This window comes from Pithys albifrons, chromosome 1 (genome assembly GCF_047495875.1).
Source record: "Pithys albifrons albifrons isolate INPA30051 chromosome 1, PitAlb_v1, whole genome shotgun sequence".
Classification (NCBI taxonomy): Eukaryota; Metazoa; Chordata; class Aves; order Passeriformes; family Thamnophilidae; genus Pithys; species Pithys albifrons.
Window position 1 is genome coordinate 55724195 of NC_092458.1, and position 20702 is coordinate 55744896.

At 40.7% G+C, this 20702-nt stretch overlaps 1 protein-coding gene across 5 annotated transcripts in view; it reads right to left on the minus strand.

The window, feature by feature from the left end:
• The window catches only part of ELF1 (E74 like ETS transcription factor 1), an 83313-nt gene that overhangs the window by 37016 nt on the left and 25595 nt on the right, over positions 1–20702 (minus strand). For 3 of the 5 annotated variants that reach the window (XM_071550412.1, XM_071550402.1, XM_071550430.1), the window contains exon 2: positions 1815–2115. In XM_071550412.1, coding sequence (XP_071406513.1) covers positions 1815–1886 — 72 coding nt within the window. In that variant the 5' untranslated portion in view covers positions 1887–2115. Of the gene's footprint in view, positions 1–1814; positions 2116–2474; positions 2593–10130; positions 10190–20702 lie in introns of those variants that run through there. The other 2 variants (XM_071550439.1, XM_071550422.1) reach the window with 2 other exon arrangements.

A 20702-nucleotide genomic window follows, 5' to 3' on the forward strand; every position in this document is an offset into this window, starting at 1 on the left:
GAGCTACATTTTTTGCAAAACACAAAAATTGTGTTACCCATCTTTAAATACACCTAATCTACCCAGAATTTAAAAACTAGGAGTAACACTTAGCTCCTAAGTGGTAAGAAGCAGACCAATCAATACAAGCAAGAAGCAGTCTTTTTGGGCTAATGTGGCACTACGAATCCTTTCCCAAACAACAGTGCTCCAGCCTCCCAGGTCTTTACTCCTGCAGAGTCTTTACTCCTGCAGTCTTTGCAGGACTCCTCTTCTACAACTGACTATTCAAGACCTTCCTTCATGCAGCCAGCTAGCTGACCTACCTGCATCTTTGATGTCTGAATTAAGTCAACCCAGTGATTTAAGAGGAGCTTACATCTGACAGTTTGCAGCAATGGACTTTCTGCCATGCACTCATGGTCTTTGATTTCATCACCTTTAGGGTATGCTACAGGATGCCTTCTTGCATTGGGCTTCATCTGGAGCAGACTTTAGTAGAGTTATGAGATAAACATTATGACTGAGTTTGTTCTGAAGCTGGAGAAAGCTCTGTTTAGGGAGGTTTTACCATCCTGTGAGTGCTCTTTAGTATTTTTCAAGTTTTTCAGGTAAACACCTGAAGAAATTGCAAGAGGCAGAATGCACAGCTAAACTGAACAAAACCATGTCTGCTCACACTATGCCTTCAAGGAACCACACTGAGTAGCCCTTCCCATCCCAAATCTCCCCTCTCCCATTGGCTTGTAAAGTAAAGCCAGCAATGAACAACCAACAGAGCTAATAAGAAAGGCTCGTTTTCAACTATGCTTGTGCAATTCCCATATCTAAATCCCCAGGCTACCACAAGCTCTGGAAAAATACAGGGAAGGAAGTTACATTACTAATTCCACCCAAAACTGAGTTAGCACTTTAGAGAGACGACACTCAGTTCACTGAAATGATCGCATGACTCCAACAGCAGCAACAGGCCACTGACCCAGCCAGATATTAGGCCATAAAGAGAAACAGAAACAACATTATAAAGCCAGAAGTATTTTTTTTAGAGAGAGGAAAATAAATGCTTTTCACATTAACAAAAACAGGAACAGTTTGTCATGGCACTTTTCAGCCATTTAAGAACTGTTTCTCCACAGTACCCAGACACCTAATTTCTTGCTGATAATTGCAAAATCTTCTATTAACCACCAGCTATAAAGGAGCCACATGAGTTTTACAACAGGAATGCTACACAGAAGCTTCAGAACTTACAGGATGTAGTTTAAATAATCAACATCTAACTGAGAGCCTACTTGGGCAGAAACAGGCAAGTTTTCCCTGCAGTGTGAAAGAAAACAATTTAAATTACATTCAAGTTTATTTCTGAATAGCTGGCATGCAATAAGATAATTTGGAAATCAATCTGTAAATAACAGCAAGCAGGTACATACTGTCCCTTCCAGACATCTGCAGTGTGATGATTACTTTTATTCAGAATTTTATTCAAGCATACTGGAGAACTTGACACTACTGTAAAATATCAGAATTTGGAGAATTCTACATCACACATGCATGGATTCTATTGGCTCAAATCAGTAAAACAGGAAAAACATTTTTGGACCAGCATGTCTCTGCAGTACTGCAGAAGTTATAACATTTCAACCAACTTCTGTTTTGCCCATGCAAGTTACAGGAAGCAACAGGAAGCTTTCGAAACAGCACAAAGATTCTGCTGCAACAATAATGACCTCAATGTTTCTTTCCTTTTTGTGTTTTACACCACACTTTTTCCTCATGTTTAATAATACTCTTAAGCACCGACTTGAACAAATATGGTTTCTTACACCGTCCCATACCTGCTGCTCATCCTCCATGACGTTGCTGGCAAATTCAAACACGAGCTCATTCTGCTGTACAACTGCTGCCATAATAACGCATTCCCAGGTCTCAGCTCCACATACAAAGGGAAATGGTCTCGAATGCAAAAGACTGGAGAGCGTCACCAAGGTCCAGTTGAGCAGAAATCACAAAATCACTTGAGTGTCAGTGTTTGTATTTCTTAGACCATCAGTGTTCCTGGGCTTCTCTTTTCGAAGGGAAACAAACCAAGGTAAATCCTTTCCCGAGTTGTTCTTCCCACCTTGATAGCCTTTATCACTGTAGAGAAAAAAAAAATTATCGTTAAAACATATTACTTTACCTATCTGAAATAGTAAAGTTGCAATAAAGCAATTAAACTGTTCTAAGTCCAAGGAAGTCAGACACTTTGTGAAAAGGTATTACTTTTACTGATTAGCATATGTGAATTTTCATTCCCTGAAACAAATTTTCATTCCTGAAACAAAACTGGTTCAGGAAGTAAGACATCAGTTTCAAAGTGTTTCAATACAAGACTAAGGAAAATTTACAAACATTAACAAAAAGAAAATCCATGTTTTCATTTGATTCATATATGCAATTTTCACATTCATTAGTAACGCTCATCTTTACAGTTTACTCAAAGTAAAAATACAAACCCCAGACTGATCTACTAGGCTGTGGGATATCTCAAGTATATCTATCACCTTTCTTCTTCACACACAGTTCAAATTTAGTAAAGTTGTTATTTTGCAAGTAAAATGCTCTAGGTCTTGAATCTCAGTGTGAGAATGACAAAACCAGTACTTGAATTCTTTTTACAATACAAAGAGTCCCCAGGTTCCTACAAGAAGCAGATCTTCAGCTCTACGTTAAAAATGCGCTGTAAATGTACCCTTATCTCTACCACAGGCTCAGAAGCCGCCGGAAGGAAACAGCACTGACCACGTCATGGCAAATTAGAACTGGCAAAAAAACTGCACAGTGCAAAGAAAAAAAAAAATTCCCAAACTACATAATGTAAACAGCTTCAGTGAAGGGATGCGTGCCTACAGCTCCCAGTTTTCACTTACTCATCAGTGCCAAAGGTAAACACGGTTTACAAAGCTCCCCTAGGGGCTGTGCTGCACCACTCCTGGGGAAAAGGCCAGCGCAAAAAGTGATCTTTGCATACAACGAGGGTGACCCGTACATGAACAAATAACCTACCATTGCAAAAGAGTAACAGGAACAGGTGTCTAAAATTTGGAACCTAAGACAGTATGTTGGTGCCTAGGAATTTCAATCCATGTATTCCAAAGGAAACAAATATGGGGTTTCTAGGATTTTGAGCAAAATTCTTTAAACTGCCTTTGATTAAGGGCTGCTGTGACAGAAGGATAAGGGGCAGAGGACTATCTAGCACATAACCATTCAGAGTGAGACTCCCAGGAAAGCCTCTGGGCAATTTCAGTGCTGCCAGTAAGGATCAGCATCCACCTTTGTACAGGAGTTTTAACTTGGCCTTGGTTTTGCAGTAGGCTGAAACTCAAAAAATGACGGGAATCTTCCTCTCCCCAGTGCCAAGCAATTTAATTAGGGAGGAACATGTCACAGACTCATACTCCTTCACTCTAGGAAATGTAACAGCTGTTTTTCCTATATACATTGTCATATTCCCAAATTCCTAAGTAGTGATGGCAGAGCATTCAAGTGTTTAAGTAACTAGATCCTACCCTTCTAAGAAATCAGAAAATCCAAGAAGAAAACAGGAGAACCTCCCCAACTTGGAAAGCCTGCTCTAATTAACTATTAAAAGGTTCACAAGAGTAGCTACAACCCTAACTAGAGACTATTTGCTTTAATGAGAGCTACATGCTTGAACAGAGAAGGGTGTGCTGTAGGAACCATGACTACTCAACCTCAGCCCTTGCCATTTTGCTAGTTGACTTGAATATTTAACATGACTTTCTCCATACTTATGGCACTGAAAGCATTACATGCAACCATGTAATCTTGGGTGATTTCTCCAAATGTAATTATTTGGCCTTGCCTTCTAGAAGATAAGGATAGTTAGGAAGTTAGACACACATTGCCAGCACAGTGGGACTAAGCCCAACTTGGCCCATCCCAGACTCCCACCATCCTGTATACCAGCCTGAAAATAAAGTACATAACTATGTCATGCACAGTTTAATATTTCCTAAGAGAGTGATTGAAACGGATCAATCTATGGCAACAGGGACATAACAGCTCTTTCAAAAGAGAGAACAGGTATGGAAATTTATTGAAGTACTTCTATTTTGATTACTGCTTAGAAATAAATTCTCTAATAAGATTAAGTAATATTTTAAGTCATTCCCTCCAATCAGTGAAGAGCAACTTCACTCTAAAGGATCACAAGGCAAATACAAGAACCTTCTCCATTTCCAAATGGAGTCTTACTTTGAAGTGGGTGTTTAGCCAATTGTCCAGGGCAACCAGAGCCAGAACACTGTACTGCAAGGACTTACAACCATTATCATTACACTAACTGAAGCCACATGCATGATCAAGGAACGCAAGTTCTTAAGATCCAAGAACTTTCTAAGGTCAGGAAAAACTAAAGCATCAACGTAAAATCAGAATAAATTACAAGTTAGACACAGCCTGTCTAGCAAGCTCATGAAGTAGAAGGGAAATTGGAGATGAAGCCCTGCTAAGACAGGCTTTAGAAGTTCTCCGTGTGCAGCGAGAATTGACATTGTCTTTCATTAGTGTCAGGTTATTCATTATTCTTTAAAATATTAGTATTTTACAGTAGATACAACAACACCAAGATGCACACTAAATGCATAAGACCCAAAAGCTGTGGCAGAAACTCACGAAGAACTATAAAGAAATATTTTCTTACATTTTATTTTAAAAATGAAATAATATAGCCTTCAGTGCAAAACTAATTATCATGATTTAGTACCACTTAAGAGACTGCAGCAGCACAATGCACTTGATCCACACAAACACTACTTAAACCAGGCACACTTTAATCACCTGATAGCACTGCAGGAACAGGCATTCACAAGCTGTTTTAGGAATTCTGCCCCGCAGTGAAGCAGTGATGTAAGAATGTTTCTTCTCCTCTACACCCCCTCCCCAAACCCACCAAGGACTCTGTAAATATGAAGTTGAATGATACATTCTTCTTACACGAAAAGAAATATCTAACCACAACATTAGTACTGAAGCCAAAAATAAGTGATTGAACAGGTTTAGTGAGCTTTTATATCTAACCTTATAACGGTTAGGGACTCAAACTATTACTATTTGCAGGATATTTTTCATTACTTCTGTAGAGGTAACATAGTAACAGCAAATGACCTATTGGGCAACAATGGTACAGCAAAATAATGCAGAAGTGCTTTCCTTTAACCCATATCACTTTCTCTGCCATACAGAAAACAAGAGCAGCTTTTCACAGAAGCCAGCAGAATTCTAAACCAGTTATATTTTCCTCCACATCTATTTTTATAAACTGTGCTTTCATTATTCCAAGTATCACAGGGTCCTGCTGTCTATAGGCTAACACAAACATGACTATTGTTTTTGCTAAATAATGCCACTTATCTCCCTGTCTGATTTTACATACATCTGTGAGCGGAAAATACGTTATTTGCAAACAGCATAAAATGTGTAAATTGTATTCACATGTACAATAAGCTTGACTACATACAAATAATCCTAGGAGAAAGGGAACACAGTATATATTACCATAAAATTTACATCAAAATTTCAGAACTACAGAGGAAATAAGATTTTTGCTTTCATTTTTACTAACTGTTGCACAAATACATTATAAAAAGCAGTATTAAGACACAACAATATAAACAAACATCTCAATTTTGCTTAATCCTTAAAACTGAACTCAAAAATAAATTATTGCAATCCTGTCATCTGGAAATTCCTGTCATCCACTGATTTCAATATCTAGAAACAGCCAGTCTGCCAAAAAATACTTTCAGACCATTTAACCCTTGGTACATGCTATTCTGGTATCCCAGAACATACATGGTGGGATTCCTTCCAGCTGGACATCATAACATTTTTCCCATCACTCTTCACCATGTATACCCTGCACTTCATCCTAGCCCTGTTGAGCCACTTCAGCAAAGCTTATAAGAAATGCTTCCAGAACCAACATTTTGGTCAGAACAGTGAAGCTGCAATACTGCAACTGGGCTCCAGCTTGGAAGTAACAAAGTCACAATTTCTCTGTCAACTCCTGAGCCAATACAGCCCCTACTACCACTGTGAAAATACGAGCCAGTACAGCCCATACTACCTCAGCATTCAACCACTGTATGCAGAACACTGACATAACATAAGGGCACTGCACTGGAGCAGGTGTAGCACACCACAAAGTACCAGGCACAGACCCAAATATTTGCTGAAGAATCTCAGCTATGAACTTGGAAGGCTCAAATCTTGGTACTAAGAGCATCCTGGCTGAGCTGAAAGATTTCTCCAGCAAGCTCCAGTCCCACATTTAAGGTTACTAAAGATGACTGTAATCATCCTCCACTGCCTTTTTCATAAGATTAGTAAGATCATTTGTACATTTAAAATAAGAACCAGCTTAGCTGCCTAAAGATTCAAATGCAGATCTGAATCCTGACTTACTGATGAAACAACTCAACTCATTCAGCACAAGGATAAATGACTTGAGACTGGAATTTCCCATTGATTTCCTAAGACAGTCCTGCCTAGCCTAGAAATGCCAAAGTTGTGATTTAACAGAAATGCAAAGCTGAACTCCCTTCTCAACACCATCTCGGAGGCAGGAAGAAGAGGTGAGTGAATGAGAGGAAAGGGGGGATTTAAGACATCACCTGGAAATTTTGAACAGGACTGAAAACCATCTCAGGTGAGATCAGACAAACCCATGGATTGCAACCACACCATCTGACTCAAGTTTCTAACTCCATTCTACCAGTGAAGGTTAAGAATGGATCAACCCAGAGTCAGTCCACCCATGCAGAGTTGCAACTCTCGAAGATACTGCACAAGTATCATCATAGAATCAAGTTTTCTTAAATAGAGGGGCAAAGGTAAATGATATTGCAATACACAAATCCCAAACCCACAGTGGTCTTTATGTATAGTCCACAGTATGCAAAAATGTTAACAATATAGTCTACTGTGCCATTCTTCATAGATTAATTATTCCTATTCAGTAATATTACAAAATTGCACAGGACAGGAGCTTTGAACCATGTCCCTAGACCCAGGTCACCTGCAGCTGCCAAAATGGCAAACAAGACCAAGAAGTTAATATATGTCACTTGGCACAATAAGTTTCTGAAGGCTCAGTATTTCAACTCCTCGCATAAATCAAAGGAGATAGAAAAACAACATGGTAAGGCAGTAGCACCAAGGAAGGAAAGAAACAATGTAAGGAACAGACTCAAATCTTCTGAGAGCATCCATGCTGCCTAGGGCAAACTGTGCACATGGCAGCTCATGTAATAAAGCCAACACAGTGACCTTTGCTGAGCTTTCATTAAGGACAAAGAAATCATCGGTATCAATAAGCCCCTGTTTTGCATCCCGGATGGAAACCAGCCTGTGTCACCACAGGCTCTCAGTACATATACAGCAAGGAGGACAGAGAATAAGAGGATTCATCTGTTAAATATAAACAAGCATAAAAAACAAAAATTGACACACAATTCAGTCAATATAAAAGAAGTGAAATGAACACCCTCAACCCTGAATCTCACATAAAGTGAGCACATAAAGTGCTGAGAAAGTATTTACTCTGAACTTCCCCTTATCCACTGAAAGCCAAACAAACAAGATGAACTGGGCCACCTCTACAAAGGGCAGTGTCCCCTGGGCAGTGGACAGGGAGCTGGCAGAGTCTGCCAAGCCTGCGAGAATTCAGCAGTCAGTCTGCCAGCCCAGGGAACACAGGAGCACTAACATCTCAGGGCAGCAGCATCTTGGTCCTGGAGGGATAACATCTCTGTCATTATTGCCAAAAAAGGCAGAGGTGTGCATGCAAGCCAGGCCTTCATCACCTGAAAAACACAGGCCACAGGCACACCATCACATGAAGCTTCCTGGTTACCAACAGCATGGCTGCCAGTCTTTCTAAGAACTTCCCCGTGTAGGGCTATCTAAAGGTCACTTATCCTCACAACCATCAGGTTTTGTTATGAAGAGTATTTCTGAAAGCATGGCCTTGTTTAGCAATGCAATAGGGATCCAACAACCAGATGAAAACATGAGATTTAGCAAAGACCAGCTTCTCCTCTTCCTACTGCATCATGGTGCATGTGCATGCTGATGTCCAGTAAATGAAAAAGTTGGGGAGTGAGGTTTGCTGGTCCAAAACTCTGGGCAGTCACTAACTTGGTCTGTCCTTTTAATCTGATTTTGTAGATAATTCATCACTATTGGTAAAGAGATGGAAAAAATCAGGTGCTCATATTTCCAAAATGATAAAATGAGAACAAAGAGACATTCAATTAAGTTGAGAAGCAACTAGTTTTGAAAAGATGAAAGGAAAGCAATTAAAAATGCATCAGCCTAAAAGTACTTCCTCAAATTCCTTGCTACGGACATGACAGAAAAGCTTAGGAAAACTGTAAAATGTTTTAAAAACATCTCGATGTAATTAGAACAAACCAGCCCCATTACATAAGGATTTCTTTTTAAACAATGAAAAAGAGCTGTCATAACACACGACAAACCTTCAGTAATGCAGACTGCAATCATACATCTCTAAATGCAGGATTTTGCTGTCAATTTTTTCCTGGTAACTGCTGACTTCTGGAGTCATATATTCTCCACCAGAAAAAAATAATATATTAAACATTTGAAAATCAGAATAAATGGACTACAATTTTGATATGACACTCCAAGTGTCCACTTAGTCGAGCTCATGAAAAGATAAGTGATACTGATATGGAGAGAAAGGAAAACAAAAGCTGTCTCATTACTTCCTCTCCTGCAACAATTAGTATATGTTATTTTATCCAATAGTAAATTTGCAGAGCTGGGAGTCGTTTTATGTCTCAAAATAAGATAACCAAATTAACATTAGTGTCAAATATCTCTTACTATTTTTTATACTGCACAAAATCTCAAAAAGTGTTTTAAAAAAAGACACTACATCTGGTTCAGAAATTTCTGCAAACCAAACTAATTAGTCCAGTGACACAGAATAAATGTTTTAAAAGGCACCCTTAAGTGGTTTCTGGCCTTTAATAGCAGCCTTTATGGAGCAGTAAGATCACAATCCTATATGCAATTATAACAATAAAGCTGCAGATAAGTCAAATCTCACTGATTTCAAAGGAAAAGGGACTCAGTACAGAGAGAGATGAAGGGCTGAGCTCCAAGACAGCTAAAACAGGGTATGAGGAAACTTATAAAAGAGGTGTAGGAGTGGGAGAAACTGTTTGACCCTGAAAGGTTTTGCTGTTTTAACACAAGCATATATATGCTCAGTGGCAGTGAGAGGAAGACGGATCAGGGAAACTAAATATAATTGCTTTGGCTAAGAGCCAAACTTCACAAATTACCAGCTGCCAGTCTGTACCCAATACTGACATAAAACTGTCAATTGTTCTCTAACAACTACTTTGCCCATAAATTAGTAACTCAGTCATTATTTTTAATCATCTGCAGGTAAAAGTTAAGTTTACCGAAGAAAAGTGGATGGCCAAAACCACTTACTACCTTTTTTTTTTAGCTGCAATATAAATGCACACAAAATATATACATTAAAGGGGAAAGCAAAAATGAAAAAAACAGCCAGCAGAGATCAGGTTCAAGTTGAAAGTTTCTTATTCCAGAAAACCTCTTCCAGCCAAGTGTCAGTAATTCTATATCAGTGAGATAAACTCCCACAGGACTTTTTCAGCATTCTGCAGAAGTTGCTACAGGACCCAGCTCAGTAAAAACCCAATTACAACTTCTGCAACACAGATTTTTAGCATTCTGTGCATTTCCTTTTGCAAATAATTTGTTTTAAAACTTTTCCAACTAGTCTGTCAAGCACAACAAACAAAAACACTGAGAAAAGTTCAAAATTACTCTCTGATATGGCCATAGAAATGCTACGTGATTTGCATTTCTACGCTTGAATATTTGAGCAGTTTCAGAAATATGAATTTAACTGATGTGCACCAACTGGAAAGAGGCACAAATTAATCCACACAGAACTTGCTAAAGCCTCCCCTTTCCCAAAAACACAGACACAGACTCTGTTTGGAACTTTACTCTTGTTGGCAATGTACACATTCAAGGCTGCATTCGGCAACTGCCAGGCTGAGAAATGTAAAGGGTCTTACCTTTGCAGTCTCTTAAAAGAATCTGTATGAATATAGTGTAGATTAGGCAACGTTTCTGTTGTTTGCCTCTCATTTGCTGTCAGCTGTCAGCAATATGAACAGTCAAAACCCTCTGGAGCAGGCTGGTATTAGTCAGCTAGACTTGAATTTCCAGTTCTTTTACATTGCTGTCTATTTTCCTCCATTAGGTTAGCCTGTCCTACCCTGGTATCAGATTACAGGGAGCCAACATTTATAGCACCTTGCAAAACAGTCCAACATATCACATACCTAAGTCTGCCTATACCTGTTGCCTTCAAATTTTAACCCTTTCCACCAACAGGACAAACATTTATTCTAGAATGTATCACGGAAAAAACATTTGCAGCAGAGGAGTCGTTTTTCCTTCTTACCTCACAGCCACAGGACAATGAGATTTCATTTTACACACTGTGGAACAGTCAGGCTGTGCTGAGAACAGAGGCCCCAAGATGCCAGCGAGAACAAACCTGGACACTCTAACTCCAACAGGAACCCTGGCCTGGAAACACTTCCTGCTTATTTTAGCAGGTCTTAAAAACCCCAAGCAGCCCATTCTGGGTTCAAGATCATCTAATTCCACTAAATCCTTGCCTCCCTTCAGACCCTGTTACCAGAGCAGGAGCCAGGCAGGTGTGTTCACAGCACCAGACCAGCATGGCACAAGCAGACAGCACGTCCAGCTCCCAGCTCTCCCAGCACCACTGACTTCCTTCTGTCCAGCCAGGATCTGACGCTGCCCTGGGCTTGGCTCTTCCACCTTCTACCCAATGGCACTTTGCCCACCTTCCCTTTGTCCTGCTAATCCTATTTTCACAGTCTGGGGTCTGCAATTTAGATAGTCAGTCCTGAAAGGAGCAGCGATTCCTCTCTATACATGATGCATGGCCATCAGCTGCAATGGTAGTGCTTCAGAGGACTGCACCAGGCATTTCATGTGTTCTTGTATCACAGGTACCTTAGCTTTCCTACGTGCTCATCAGGCACCTCAAAATTAAACAGAGTTTTAAGAAACAAATATGTATATTCTTACAACTCGTCCAGGGTCCATTCAGCCACAACCACTGAGAATACTTCTTAAAAGCTCTTGCTGAAATAGTTTAGCGAGTGAACTAAGACAAATAGAACAGTGATTTTTTTGGTTTTAAGGGCTAGTGGAGAGTCCTACACTATTATTAACACAAGAGGTTTATTGATGAGGCTGGGACAGGCGAGACACATCTCCATCTGCAAATATCTCAGAAAAATTAAGGTGCATACGGTCACACAGAATAACAGACTATTCTGAGTTGGAAGGGACCCACAAGGATCATCGAGTCCAGCTTTTAAGTCAATGGCCCATGTAGGGGATTGAACCCATGACCTTGGCATTATTACATCTCCTATTGTCAAAAATCACAAGACTGATGTTTGCATCAAGCTTTTATACAGATTCCAAAAAAACACCAAAAAGCAACAAAAAAGCCCAAACCAAAAGTAGTGACAATACCTCCTAACATATCAAAAGCAGAAATACTTGATTCAAAAGTCTGTAGAAACAGGAATGAAAGCTAATTTAAAAAGAGGTGCAAAGTACCAAATAATACCTACGGTCCTGCAGACTGATAAGTAAGAGCTCCAGACAGGGAAGTCAGAGCTGTCAGTCAGACTTGGGAACTGCCTCCCACTAACCTCCAGGTCTGATGAGTCTGGAGTGATTTTATTTTTGCTCTTTGTCTTTATTAATATAACTGTCCAGGTTTTTTTAGCATGGGAGCATTCAACTTTATTTTTGGCTTAATCAGATTCTATACTGCAGCTCAGATAGCATTCACATTAAGAAGAATTCATGTAGGCCATGACAGACTTGGTCACTTAAAAAAGACCCAAACAAACTCCACAGCTCTAAGACAGTCTCACAAGGCATGGGGTTTGTTATTTCTTTCCAAGGTGAAATCTTCTGTTTCATTTCCAGTGTAATGTATTTTACAGATGACTGTAGCCACAACTCATGTGTCATCTGCAGGCCTAATAAAAAAATATTTAAATTTATTGAAAATTACAGAATGAGGAAACTAAGCTTTAAAACTAGCAGGCAGAAGGGCAAAGGCTAATTTGGGTTGGAAGACTGTGTATTCTCCCTCAGCACAGGAGTCACAGCTCTGAGCTGGCACATGCTTTCTGCATGGGTAATTCACACCAGTGCTCCTGGTCACAGCTCACCACAGAGAAAGGCAAAAACCAACAAAAGTTTGCTCAAGTAAACTCAATTAGTAAGCTGTCCTGCACCATGCAGGAAAGGGAGCAAAGTCACCTGCTTACCAGTTTGCTCTGAAGTCAAGGAACACTCCCAAAACATTAGCTTAAAACTGGAGATTGGAAACAACTTTAACACACAAACACACTGAAACATGGAGGGAGGGACACGGCCTTGGTTAGAGAAAGTGAGTACCACACAACCAGATGGACTTCAAAAGGCAAAACAAAGTAAAAAAAAAGAAAAAAATCACACACACACACAAACTAAAACAAAAACCCTACAATAACAAACAAACAAAAAACAACATCAAAAAAACACAAGACCTTAGGCTCTCGCTGTAACTTGTTTGGTACACAAACCACCTAGTTATTAGAGACCCAACTACTTATGGGTGTGGAGCACACAGCATAAAGAGTTCTATGTGCAAGTTATCCAAATAATCTCATCCATCCAATACAGACACACTGAATATCTCCCCATTGTACCTGGAAAAAGGACTAGAACTGGCTTAACTCTAAGCCTTCAAAACTGCAGAGAGATTGTAGGTTTGAGATTTTTATCTACAGTTTTTGTCTTCATCTTTCCTTCTTTGCCACTATTAGGACCTTCAGCATTACTCACTAGATATGCTTTAAAAATAACATTTTGAGAGGCAAATGCTTCTATGCTGTTCTTACTTCCCTCTTGCATTTGTCTTATTTCAGCCAGCTTTTCAAAAGATAATCATCTACATCAGAGATTCACTGAATCGTTTTGCTGTTTTCAGCAAATCACAGGAATGGCTGTGGTCAGAAGGGACCTTTAAATGTTACCTAGTTCAACTCCCTGCCATGGCAGGCACACCTTCCACTAGACCAGATTGCTCAAAGCCCTATCCCAGCCTGGCCTTGAACACAGCTTCTCTGGGCAACCTGTGACAGTGTCTCATCACCCTCATCATAAACATTTTTTTCTCCTTATGTCCAGTCTGAACCTACCCTCTGTCAGTTTATAACTGTTGCCCCTTGTCCTGTCACTACAGGCCCTGCTCATAAGCCCCCTTTACACATACTGAAAGGCCACAATAAAGTCTCCCCAGAGCCTTCTCCAGGCTGAAAGACCCCAACTCCATGCCTGTAATAATCTCTGTGGTTGTCCCTGGAGCTGCTCCAACGGGTCCATGCCCCTCCTGTGCTGAGGAGCCCAGAACTGGATGCAGCACTCCAGGTGGGGTCTCAGGAGAGAGGGGTAAAGGGGTAACCAGCTGGCCATGCTCCTTTTGATGCAGCCCAGCATGTAGGTTGGCTTTCTGGGTTGCAAGTGCACACTGTTGGGTCATATCCAGCTTTTCATCCTCCAATACCTGGACCTGGAGTACAGTGGTTGTCTTTGCCTTTTAAGCCTGCACAGCAAGAGTCCTGAACCAATTCACTGCCTTTCTTAAAATGATGCTCTTCACGTATTTGTTCAATATTACTCTTCCCTAAAAGCCGTTGCGGGGTTAAACCAATGAGGTGCTAAAGGCTGCCTAAATTGGAGAAAGAGCATTAACAGTATGAAGAGTACAGGCATTTCTGCTGTACTGAACATCCATCCAGGACATAACATGCTACAGACCTGAGTCATTTAAATGTCTGCAGTATTAGGTAAAAGTATTAGTAAAAGTATTAGGTAAAGAACCAAACAAAGAATCCTGCATCTAAAATCATGCTTTTAAAACCTTGCCAAGGCTGAGGCTTACACAGTTGTAGTAGAGAAGAACATTCACTCAAGCCATAATTAAAAGTTGGGTAATACTTTCTGAGTTTCCAGTTTTAATGCACTCTGAAATGCAATGTATTCATTCAGGTTATTCTGAAAGAAGCATATGCTTCATGATGTTTACCATAATTACAATAATAAATACATTAACTTGCAGCTATGCAGGGTAAGACAGAAAGTAATATTCCCATGCCATTTGTACATTTTTCTTTTTACAAATCAGCATGGCTTAAATTTTGCATTCTAAACTATTTGCATGGGGTGGGATTAATAAGGGAGACTATTTGTCTGGGGAATTTCAAACTAATGAACTTGGCTGGGAAGAGATTATAAATTATCTCCAGATTTGTAACTAGATTAACAATTGTCACCATGGGGTTTTCAACCAGTGACGAAATACGACTAAAAGACCAACAAGATTAATATAAAAAAAAAGCAAAAAGCTTTCTCTTAAGAGTGTTGTGAAAAAGGAGTGGGGTCTGCAAAGGTCCCTCCAGGGAAGGCAGAGTCTGGACAGGACGTATTTCTCATTTCGTAATGTCTGGGGAAGTGTTCACTCTGAAGCCTCAGTCACTCTCATATGAGCACACACACCTGCTCCTGGGAGACACAGGAATTCACTGCTAATGAACTTGACACAGAACTTATTAACATTACATGAAAACACCTACAGAACTGGGGTATTCTGGAAAGTTTCAGAGCTCCCACAAACCAGGTGCAGAGAAATTCAAGCCTCACTTCTTCCTCATTTCATCATTCAAGTTCCCGTGCCTTTCACGGAACTAAATCAGGCATCAGAGGTGGCTGCTGCACATCCAGCAGTAGCCCTACCACTCCGCGAACCAGCTTGACTCCCCAGCTGTGGGGAGAGGTAAGACAGCAAGGCTGGGAGACCCAAATCATAGAATTGCCCCATCACCTTGGGCCAAGTTGTGCACCCAACTTGGTCTCATTCTGCAAAAGGAAGCAGTGCAACCTCACCAGAGGCACAGGCTCACAAACCTGGAGAGCTCTTTCTACCTCCCCTTGGCTCTGCAGAGCGAGCAATACAGATACTGCGGCTGTGCACTTGTCTCTTCTCTCAGGCACTGTCTGACTAGGACTGCTGCACGAGGGCCCCTATACCTCCCAAAAGAGGGGGTGTCACACAGAGCAGAAGGTTGAAAAGACCTGCACCAATGCAGTTTCTACCATCAGGAAATAATTTTCTCCTATGACAGCTTTTCCCCCTTTGACCCACAAGAGTAAGATCGTTCCTACTTTTCCTTCACCCTAAGAACCTCAAATGCCTTCATAAGAAAGGACTTAGGTTTCCTTGAGTTTTCCCTACAACCAGTGGGGGGAAGGGTGGGCTGCATTTCCTGGAGATGAAAGCCCCTTCCTTGGGTCACTTCCCTGACTTGTCCAAACTATCAGGAGTTGATGCAGGCTCCAGTGCACAGAATCACAGAATGGTTTGTACTGGAAAGAACCTTTAAAGATCATCCAAGTCCACCCCTGCTGCCACGAGCAGGGACATCTGTCACTAGATCAAACTGCTCACAGCCCCATCCAAGCTGAGTTTGAACATATCCAGGGATGGGGTATCCTCAACTTCTCTGAGCAACCTGTGCCAGTGCATCACCACCCTCATTGCCAAAAACGTCTTCTTTATGTCCAGTCTAAATCTATCTTCTTTCAAAACCATTGACCTTTTCCTGGCACTATAGGCTTTGGTAAAATGCCTCTATCTTTCTTACTAAGTCCCATTTATACATTGAAAGGCTGCAGTAACATTTCCCTAGAGTCTTCTCTTCTCCAGGCTGAAAAACCCCAACTCTCTGAGTCTTTCTTCACAGGACAGGTGTTCCAGCCCCCTTAAGATTTTCATTTAGATCTCTGAGAAAACAAGCATACAGTGCATCTGAAGGAAACATTCCAGTATTTGCCTCAGCACAACAGTCTCATCATGCAGGCAAATCCACAGCGAACATCATCTCTGTTACAAAAACTTCCAAATTACTGTTAGGAGCCAGAGACAAAAAATTCTGTCTACCACTTCTACCCTACTCTTTCCTCTCCCAGCACAACATTCAACCTGTAGAGAATCAAGAAGAAAAAAGTGGGGGGGAAACACCCTCCACAAAAAAAACCCACAAAAATTAAACAAAACCAAACAGAAAACAGCAAGGGAAAGCTAAAGCTGAAGTGGAAGATTAACTAGGACAATAAACAAAGTAACGTGGAGAGAGGTTGCTTTCCATAGTTTCTAATCTATCCTTTAATTTATCCTCCACCTTCCTTTCTTTTTCATCTTTTCTGTTGTCTAACATTGCATCTTCTGTGAAGTCTCAGTGGTTTGCTGTGACCATAGATACAATGAATTAATATCAGAATTGTGTGAGAGTGGGCAAGCCCCCCAAATTTACGCTTTTTTTCCAAGATGCCATAGACTTCAGGCAGTTTTACTATTTGTTCCCCCATTTGTACCTTTCCTCTCTCAAACAGTACAGTACTGAGAAAAATGGTGCTCAAAACTGAAAGGGAAAAAGGTCAGCAGAAGCATCCTTGTCGCTGTGAACAGCTTAGAGTGCAGCTCTGTTAGAAATGTGAGAGCTGGTGCCCTTCAGAGAGGCAAAATGCCGAGTTTTACCCTTGTGGTGCTGGTTCCTGGCCCTGCAGAAACACAGGGGGACCAGGAGCTCAGAGCTATGAGCAGTGCCAGCCTCTGTGAGAGCAGCTCTTCTGCTGTAGGCAGAACTTCTCATGGAGGGTGCGATGCACAGTGCCTCATAACCCAAGGCAAGTCAGGAGAAAAAAAGTAAACCACAAGAAAAAAAACCTCCAAATCCCTTACCCATCCAATCTCACAGCCCCTACAACCCTCCTACTCTTCCCCACCCTGAGGAATGCACCCCTCAGGCTGAGAGCCTTTATTTTAAAGAGCACATAGCACAGAAACATTTCATCATGCAGCAAAGACACCTCTACTCAATGCTGGCTATTCAACTAATAAACTCTAAGGGAAAACCACAGTATTCTGGGAGCTTCACTGTCATATGAGGAAGAAAAGAGCATCAAATCAGACAAAAAGGCTGAAATGTATTTGGAGTTTCAGTTCTAAAATAATTTTGAGGCAGAAAGTACTTGGTTCTCTGAAATCTGATGGTGGGAAAGATATTACTTGAGTTCTAGCTTCAAAAAAATTAACTATGTTATAATAAAGTGCATATCTTCAGAAATCATGAAACCTACTTAAAAAATATTACATCTTTTAGAATACAAAGATTTCATGTGCTTTTTCTGGGCACTTGTAAAAAGTTGTTTAACTGAAAGCCAGAGTTGTCTCAAAACCACAGAGATCCACAAGTGTACTGAAAGATAATAATAATTATCTGAAAAAACCTGGAAAAAATAATAATTAAAAAGAAAAAATATCACTCTAAAGATCACAGTTTTACGACGAAAACTCATCAGGTCAAGTAACATGGCAATTATCTCCCCCAAAAGACATTGGTGAAATTGCAGGACTTGATGCCCAATCTGCCTGTTTCTCACATACATTTAACAACAGTCACACTTGCGGCTGTGAAAAATGAAACACTGGACCCCAGCTCTGTGTTAGGATAACTCTGGTGGTTACTAATTTACAGTTCATGCTTTAAGAGTTCAAGTACTGCTTTCTGTGGAGCTAATTAAATCTGATCTTTACTTTCAGGTGTCTAAAGAAGGGGCTCGGATGGACAATGAAGCCAGAAACACAGGCATGAGGATGCTCCTGAGCAGACAGTTGGTTACTCAATGGCTGCCTGGAGCAGACAGCAGGGCTGTCATCTCCGGGTGCATCTGCTCCCCGGCTCGTGGTTTAACTGACAGGAAGCACAGCCAAAGATACCAGGACCCAGAAACGAGTGTTTCCTGCCTGCACAGCCAGGTCTGCCCCCCACGCACGCGTGTCCTCCTGCACATGCCGTGGCGTCTCATGAGGGGCAGAAACTCTGCAACACCTTCTAGAAAAACAGTAAAAAAGGAAGTCAATTAAGCCCATGCACAAAAAGTCAGCCAGCTGGATGGATAAAAAAAGTAATCAAGCTCCAGAAGGCCACCAAAGCAGGGTATAAAATACTGGTGGCCCGTTCTCATCTGGAGTGGCCCAGGACAATAGGTAAGCCAGCTCTGGAGGTTTTAGTCTGATCTTCCTCAAACAGGCTTGTAGGTTGCCGAGAAACCAAGTTACTTTACTTAACAGACAAAATATTTTAAGATTTCTTTCTGAAATCTTCAGTAATGAATGACAACCAGTAGCAAAAAGATCTACTGTCAAATAAAGCATCACCATTTTCTAGGACCACCCCTAGAAAAGGGTTAAATTATCTACAGGGTTTATCCAACATTAATACCTAGAGTAACACACCTAATAGTCTACTGCAAAACTGCAATGCTGAAAAGCATTTTGCACCCACATGGTAAGCACAAAAAACAACTGCTAGACCAAGCAGAACTTCAGTGAAAAGTAGAAACTCCAGCACAGCCACAATTCCTATGGTATCTATCTGTGAAGCAACATGCTATGCACAGTTCCTCTACAAGACGTCTTCTGCTCAGTCTTAGAGTTCCCTATAATATCATCTGTCAGAAAATGTCTTGTCCTTAGTTAGCCCAAAAATTATACCTTCAGGTAGGATGAGAAATTATTAAGATGGCCTCATATCCTTCTTCCATCAATGGCCAGCTCGTGGTATAAAACTGAGGAAAACCAATCTTGAGCTCTTATCTGCAGACCAACTAAAGCAACAGAAGACATGTCACCAGCATGATTAAGCTGGGAAATCTATCAACCAGTAGACAGCAGATTTAACACTATCATGTACTGATATAGTCTAGAAGCATTTTCTGTATAAACTTAAAAGCAGTAAAAATGTCTTCATTGGGAATTCATGGAGTTTCCAGCACATTTTACCCTTCATGGAAATGTGGTGTTCCATCCTAACCTGCCTTCCATCACCATCCCAAAACAGTTAATAACAAAAATGCCTTCACATAGTGACTGTTAGTGGAACAGCCATCTCAAAGTCAGATGTCTGCAATTTCCTAAAAATTACCAATCTCCAAATTCTCATTTCTAACTTAGAAACCTACTCTGCAAATAGTTTCCTGTGATAGACCACACTTCATCCACAGCTTTCACGTGCTCCCATCTGAGCACTGGGACCACCTGCATTATTCCACAGAACTTCAGCTGTCCGCTACTTAGAAAGACAAGGCTACGTCCCTGAATGTCGCTGGGCACTTGACCCCTTTATGCCTTGAAAGTCAGAATGAAAGCCCTAAACTAGGACCCATCAGATACTGAGAGAAAACTTGCTTTGGCAACAGTTCTCACATGCACTTAAGACACATGTCCCACCCTTGACACGTACTCAAGTAATCCCAAGCAGCCAACAAATTAAAAAAAAGATACAAAAAAATGGTTTCTCAAAAGCCCTTCTGAACAAAATGCCTTGCAGCACGATCTGAGTCTTACCAAATTTTGCTGGATTGGCTAAAGGAGAACTGAAAAAAAAAAAGTATTTTCCATCTCAGATTCCAACAATATTATGTAGCCAACAGCATTTTGCTGATTTGCTTCATACTTTTCAAGTCATGTTGGTCATATCTTGCAACATGTACTGGCAGGATTCAGTGTTTTCTTGAGAAAACCAGGGCGGCAGATGCTGTAACTGGTCCAGAAACAGTTTGCTCTCAAGCTTGATATTCTTTTTAACCCTTCAAGTTCGTCTGTGTCCTGCTACTGAACAAGAGATTTCATCACAGCAAACATTTCACAATTCTCATACATATTTATTTTCACGGTGTATTACTACTGTACTAGCTCTAAGCATAACACACACAAAAAGTTATGCTTACAAACATAATGATGTCTATTATATTGATTATACATTACTAAATTAGCCAGAAATTTAATGTAAAAAGCACAGGGCTAGAATAAGGGTGGGGGTGTTCTTTCATAAATGATTTTGAGGCACTTTAAAATCGTCTAAGTTTTCCAGTTCTGTATAGTTTAATCAAAAAGAAAAAGGTAAATGTTGTGGTATATATAGTAATAAAAGCAAAACAAAAATCAGGATGTCTTAGTTCCTGGAAAAATGAAAATTTATTCCCCAGGACTGCTGCATGACACCAGCAAGGCACCCACATGCTCCAAACAGCCTGCCCTGCTGCATTTGTTCCTCTGACTCAGTTACAGCTAATGCAGGAGGAGTGGTCTCCACAAAACTGCTTTTCCTGCAGAACAGCTATGAGTCAACTTGTCCCGTCTCTGCAACTGGTAGACTCAGCACCTCGCTACCGGTGTGCTTTTTGGGGAGGTAGGAGGGATCACACCTCACAAAATACTAGGAAAAGAGAGGAGCATGAGCAAAACTGAGCTGAGTGACAATCATTGACCAGGCTCCCCAGACAGCAAGAAAGAAAATGCCTTCACAGATTTCTATTTGTTTTAACCAGCTTCCACAGAAGAGAACATGACTTTTAATTCTACTGTGTCCCTTTAATAAACACCCCAAAGAAGACATTTTCCAGATAACTGAGGAATT